Genomic DNA, 6,555 nt, shown 5'->3' with positions numbered 1-6,555 from the left:
AATCTCTACTTTTTGCCGAGGATCTGAAGTAAACCAGCACATGTTTTCACCCACATGGGCTCCAGCCCTATCGCTCATTAAAGTTCCATATAGTGCCGATTGTGCTCTGGCTGCTTCTCCTCTTGCTTTTTTCCTGAACCCACAAGCCCATAGCAACCCTGGCAGTCCCTGTTCAGCCGCCCACTGCAGTGGAGTTGTCGGACAAGTAACCGAAAGAGTTTGATTGTGACCTCTAGCACATCACCTACACTACCACGGCCGCACTCACCACTCCATGGACACACAGGTAACAGTCCTTTGGACAGTCCCCAGAATTTCTCTCCAAATGCACCTGCTCACTTTTTCTTTGTTCCTGCCCGTAGGACTGATGGACGGCGCTGGTCTTTGGCCTCTTTACCTTCTTCAGGCTATGGAACCAACACTCCTAGTTCTACTGTCTCATCATCATGCTCCTCGCAGGAAAAGCTGCACCAGTTGCCTTTCCAGCCTACAGCCGATGAGCTGCACTTTTTGACAAAGCATTTCAGCACGGAGAGTGTACCAGATGAGGAGGGAAGGCAGTCCCCAGCCATGCGGCCCCGTTCTCGCAGCCTCAGTCCTGGACGGTCCCGTTTCCTTTGACAGTGAAATAATAATGATGAATCATGTATACAAAGAAAGATTCCCCAAGGCCACTGCACAGATGGAAGAGCGCCTAGCAGAGTTCATTTCCTCCAACACTCCAGACAGTGTGTTGCCCTTGGCAGATGGAGCCTTAAGCTTTATTCATCATCAAGTGATTGAGATGGCCCGAGACTGCCTGGATAAATCTCGGAGTGGCCTCATTACATCACAGTACTTCTACAAACTTCAAGAGAATTTAGAGAAACTTCTGCAAGATGCTCATGAGCGCTCAGAGAGTTCAGAAGTGGCTTTTGTAATGCAGCTGGTGAAAAAGCTAATGATTGTCATTGCCTGCCCAACTCGCCTCCTGGAATGCCTGGAGTTTGACCCTGAAGAGTTCTACCACCTGTTGGAAGCAGCTGAGGGCCATGCCAAAGAGGGACAAGGGATTAAATGTGACGTTCCCCGCTACATTGTTAGCCAGCTGGGCCTCACGCGGGATCCCCCGGAGGAAATGGCCCAGTTGAGCAGCTATGACAGTCCTGATACTCCGGAGACCGATGATTCAGTTGAGGGCCGTGGGGCATCTTTGACATCTAAAAAGGCACCCTGTGAAGAGGACTTCGAAACCATTAAGCTCATCAGCAATGGCGCCTATGGGGCCGTATTCCTGGTGTGGCACAAGTCCACCCGGCAGCGCTTTGCCATGGAGGAGATCAATAAGCAGAACCTGATCCTACACAACCAGATCCAGCAGGCCTTCGTGGAGCGTGACATACTGACTTTTGCCGAGAACCCCTGTAGGACAGGCCCCACTAAACTTTTTCATCACATGGAAGAGGGAAGAGGGAGGCTGAGTCCATGCCACCGGGAGGGTCAGGCTTCAAGTGTGGGTAGTGCCTGTGGGTCCTGAAACTCGCCCTGCTCCTCTGGGCAGATCATCTGGGAAGGTGCTGGAGCTGAGGCTCCAGGCCTAGCTTCTTGAGGTCTGGGTTCTCCCTGGACTTGCTGACCTGGGCTCCACCTGCTCACCCGCCCCCTGGCCCACGCCCTCCCTGTCCACAGGCAGTGCTTGTGAGGTGAAGCAGCACCCATTCTTTACTGGTCTGGACTGGACAGGACTTCTTCTCCAGAAGGCTGAATTCATTCCTCAACTGGAATCGGAAGATGATACCAGCTACTTTGACACCCGCTCAGATCGGTATCACCACGTGGACTCAGAAGATGAGGAGGAAGTGAGTGAAGATGGCTGTCTTGAGATCCGCCAGTTCTCTTCCTGCTCTCCCAGATTCAGCAAGGTGTACAGTAGCATAGAGCAGCTGTCGCTGCTCGAGGAGCGCCAGACACCACCCCCCACCAAGCGCAGCCTGAGTGAGGAGAAGGAAGACCGCTCAGATGGCCTGGTGGGGCTGAAGGGTCGAGACCGGAGCTGGGTGATTGGCTCCCCTGAGATATTGCGGAAGCGGCTGTCGGTGTCTGAGTCCTCCCACACGGAAAGTGACTCAAGCCCTCCACTGACCGTGCGGCGTCACTGCTCAGGCCTCCTGGACGTGCCTCGCTTCCCGGAGGGCCCTGAGGAGGCTACCAGCACCCCCAGGAGGCAGCAGCAGGAGGGCATATGGCTTCTGACACCCACATCTGCAGAAGGGATGTCTGAGCCTATCCCTGAACGGCCAGTGGAGCAGCAGCTGAAGCTGGATGAGGAGCCTGCTAGCCAGAGCAGTGGTTCTAGTCCAGCCATGGAGACTCGAGGCCATGGGACCCCACAGCTGGCTGAGGGAGCCACAGTCAAGGCCATCAGTGACCTGGCAGTGCGCAGGGCCCGCCACCGGCTGCTCTCAGGGGACTCTATAGAAAAGCGCACCACTCGCCCCATCAGCAAAGTGATCAAGTCCGCCTCAGCCACAGCCCTGTCCCTCCTCATTCCTACAGAACACCACACCTGCTCTCCCTTGGCCAGCCCCATGTCCCCACATTCCCAGTCATCCAACCCATCATCCAGGGACTCTTCTCCAAGCAGGGACTTCTTGCCAGCCCTCAGCAACTCGAGGACCCCCATCATCATTCACCAAGCTGGCAAGAAGTATGGCTTCACCCTGCGGGCGATCCGTGTCTACATGGGTGACTTGGACGTCTACACTGTGCACCACATGGTGTGGCACATGGAGGATGGAGGTCCAGCCAGTGAGGCGGGGCTTCGTCAGGGCGACCTCATCACTCATGTCAACGGGGAGCCTGTGCATGGGCTGGTGCACACTGAGGTGGTGGAGCTGATCCTGAAGAGTGGAAACAAGTTGTCTATTTCAACAACTCCCCTGGAGAACACATCCATTAAAGTGGGGCCGGCACGGAGGGGCAGCTACAAGGCCAAGATGGCCCGAAGAAGCAAGCGGAGCCGGGGCAAAGATGGGCAAGAAAGCAGAAAAAGGAGCTCCCTGTTCCGAAAGATCACTAAGCAGGCGTCCCTGCTCCACACCAGCCGCAGCCTCTCTTCCCTTAACCGCTCCTTGTCATCAGGAGAGAGCGGGCCGGGCTCTCCCACACACGGCCACAGCCTTTCCCCCCGATCTCCCACTCAGGGCTACCGGGTGACTCCTGATGCTGTGCATTCAGTGGGAGGGAATTCGTCACAGAGCAGCTCCCCCAGCTCCAGTGTGCCCAGCTCTCCAGCCGGCTCTGGGCATACACGGCCCAGCTCCCTGCACGGTCTGGCACCCAAGCTCCAACGGCAGTACCGCTCTCCACGGCGCAAGTCAGCAGGCAGCATCCCACTGTCACCACTGGCCCACACCCCTTCTCCACCACCAGCAGCTTCACCCCAGCGCTCCCCATCACCCCTGTCTGGCCATGGAACCCAGGCCCTCCCCACCAAGCTTCACGTGTCGCCTCCCCTAGGCAGGCAACTCTCCCGGCCCAAGAGTGCGGAGCCTCCCCGCTCACCACTACTTAAGAGGGTGCAGTCAGCTGAGAAACTGGCGGCTGCACTTGCTGCTTCTGAGAAGAAGCTAGCCACTTCTCGAAAGCATAGCCTTGACCTGCCCCACCCTGAGCTCAAGAAGGAACTGCCACCCAGGGAAGTCAGTCCTCTGGAGGTAGCTGGGACCAGGAGTGTGCTGTCTGGGAAGGGGGTGCTGCCAGGGAAAGGAGTGCTGCAGCCTGCTCCCTCGCGAGCTCTAGGCACCCTCCGACAGGACCGGGCCGAGCGGCGAGAGTCACTGCAGAAGCAGGAAGCCATCCGTGAGGTTGACTCTTCAGAGGATGATGCTGATGAGGGGCCTGAGAACAGCCAAGGTGTGCAGGAGCCAAGCTTGGTACCTAACCCAGAAGTGGGCCAGGATCCGCCCCTCAGAGGAGCAGGAGAGGGGGAGGAAGAAGACGCCTTCTTGCCCAGGGACCCCCTGGAGGAAGGCCCCGGTGACCCCCAGAGGAAGTTTGGGATCCTGCAAGTCTTTGAGGAGGCTGCCAGCTCCTTGTCACCAACTCGCCTGGGTGGTGGGGCTGGACCCACAGACCCCATCCCCCCTGAAGGCTGCTTGAAGGCCCAGCTCCTCCACACCCAGGCACTAACAGCACTTTGTCCCAGTTCCCCAGGACTCATCCCCACCAGTGGCCCCCCTGCCTCCTCCACCCCTGGAGGGCCAGGCCCATGGTCCTGGAAATTCCTTCTTGAGGGCCCAGAGCGGGCATCCATAAGCAGAAAGGCAACAATGGAAGGTGGGTTGGTCAGCTCCCAGGATTTGGAAGCCACAACTCCAGCCCATCCTGAGAACCTGTCTCCTAGGCAGGAGGGGAAGTCATGGCCACCCAATGCCCCTGGGCTGGCCCACCCTTGTCAGCTTTCCAGCCAAAGCTGGCGCTGGGAGCCTGAGTGTGCGCAGATAGAGAAGGAGGAGCCAGCCCTGGGCATCACCACAGTGCCTGAGGCCTCAGGTGACAGGAGGCAGAACCTTCCATGCAGAAGCTGCCCCCTCACCCAGGAGCCTGGGCCCAACCTGCTCCAAAGGGGCCGAGACCCAGGGGCCCCTCACAAGCATCAGGACTTGGCAGTGGCAACCAATGAGCTTTTAAAGCAAACATAAAAAAATATATATCTAGGGATAAATCTAATCAAGAAGGTAAAAGACCACTTTCAACAATAAAGATTTTTTTTAAAAAGGTAAAAGACCTTAATTATATCATAAAATTATAAGATATTGAAGAAGATACAAATAAATGGAAGCTTTACCAGTATACCATGCTCATGAATAGGAAAAATTAACATCATTAAAATGCCCATACTACTGAAAGCAACCTATAAATTCAATGCAATTCCTATCAAAAATACTAAAGGCATTTTTCAAAGAACTAGAACAAAAAAAATCAAAAATGTATATGAGACCACAAAAGATCCTGAATAGCTACAGCAATCTTAAGAAAAAAGAACAAAGAGGTATCATGCTGCCTGATATCAAACTAAAGGGTGTCCCAAAATTCACGCAAGAAGTAATTTTCAAAAGAGGACATTCAGAAAGCCAAGAGACATATGAAAACATGCTCAAAGTCGCTAATCATCTGAGAGATGCAAATCAAAACAACAATGAGGTACCATCTCACACCTGTCAGAATGGCTATCATCAACAAATCAACAAACGACAAGTGCTGGAGAGGATGTGGAGAAAAAGGAACACTTGTGCACTGCTGGTGGGAATGCAGACTGGTGCAGCCACTATGGAAGACAGTATGGAGTTTCCTCAAAAAACTGGAAATGGAACTCCCATTTGACCCTGTGATCCCACTTCTAGGAATATATCCCAAGAAACCAAAAACACCAATCAGAAAGGATATATGCACCCATATGTTCATAGCAGCACAATTCACCATAGCTAAGATCTGGAAACAGCCTAAGTGCCCATCAGTAGATGAATGGATTAGAAAACTGTGGTACATCTACACGATGGAATACTATGCTGCTGTAAAAAAGAAGGAACTCTTACCATTTGCAACAGCATGGATGGAACTGGAAAGCATTATATGCTATTCCATACATAACCCTATACTGTATACTTTATGAATAAATAAAAAATGTACAATTTTTCATTATAAACCTGTGTTTTCTATCAAAATTACTTCTTGCGTGAATTTTGGAACACCCTTTATACTATAATGATCAAAACAGCATGGCACTGGTATAAAGAAAAGATATATAGATCAATGGAACAGAACAGAAAGCCCAGAAATGAACCCACACCTATATGATCAATTAATATTTGACAAAGGAGGCAACAACATAAAATAGGGTAAAGAGGAGAACCAAGATGGTGGCATAAGTAAACACTGGTACTCACTGCCTCTCACAACCACATCAAAATTACAACTAAAATACAGAACAACCATCATTCAGAACCACCTAACAATGGCTGAATGGAAGTCCTACAACTAGAGAAGTAGAGAAGAAAGCACATTAAGACTGGCCAGAGGAGCGGAGGCATGGAATGGGTTGGTCCAGCACACACATGGGCCATTTTCTTAACCCAGAGGGAGATTGTCCCTATGGAGGCCACCATGAGGAGTAAGGGGTCCCAGCCCCACACCAGACCCCCACCCAGGGTCCCAGAGCTGGGAAGAGAAGTCCCCATAACTTCAGGCTGTAAAAACTAGTGGGGATTGTGGCTGAGGGACATGGAGGCTGCCAGAGACCCAAGTGACCCTCTTAAAAGACTGGGCATAAATTTACTCAGACTCAGTTCCTATGAGCTCCAGTGCCAGAAGGCAGTGGGGGACACAGACACATACAAGGAGGAACTGGATTGTCTGGCATCAGAGCAGGAACTCGGGTGTGGCTTTCTACCAGACGGAGGTGCTCACAAGGGCCATTGTTCCTGTGTTGAGACCTCCCCTGTCCCAGGGCTGACTGGCAACCATATCTGAGTCCCCATCAACCTGGAGCACACTGTTTGCCCTGCCCTGGTGATT

At 52.9% G+C, this 6,555-nt stretch overlaps 1 protein-coding gene across 1 annotated transcript in view; it reads left to right on the top strand.

Moving 5' to 3' along the window:
- LOC102259673 (microtubule-associated serine/threonine-protein kinase 2-like) overlaps positions 1–4,682 on the top strand; it is a 56,888-nt gene extending 52,206 nt beyond the window's left edge. Inside the window, 3 exon segments of the mRNA XM_014536775.1 lie at positions 154–611; positions 613–1,492; positions 1,581–4,682. Coding sequence (XP_014392261.1) covers positions 154–611; positions 613–1,492; positions 1,581–4,682 — 4,440 coding nt within the window.
- The last annotated feature ends 1,873 nt before the right edge of the window (positions 4,683–6,555 follow it).

This window comes from Myotis brandtii, unplaced genomic scaffold (assembly GCF_000412655.1).
Source record: "Myotis brandtii unplaced genomic scaffold, ASM41265v1 scaffold165, whole genome shotgun sequence".
Lineage (NCBI taxonomy): Eukaryota > Metazoa > Chordata > Mammalia > Chiroptera > Vespertilionidae > Myotis > Myotis brandtii.
Note: the sequence above shows the minus strand (reverse complement) of the source record. Positions and strands in the feature narration are given on the sequence as shown.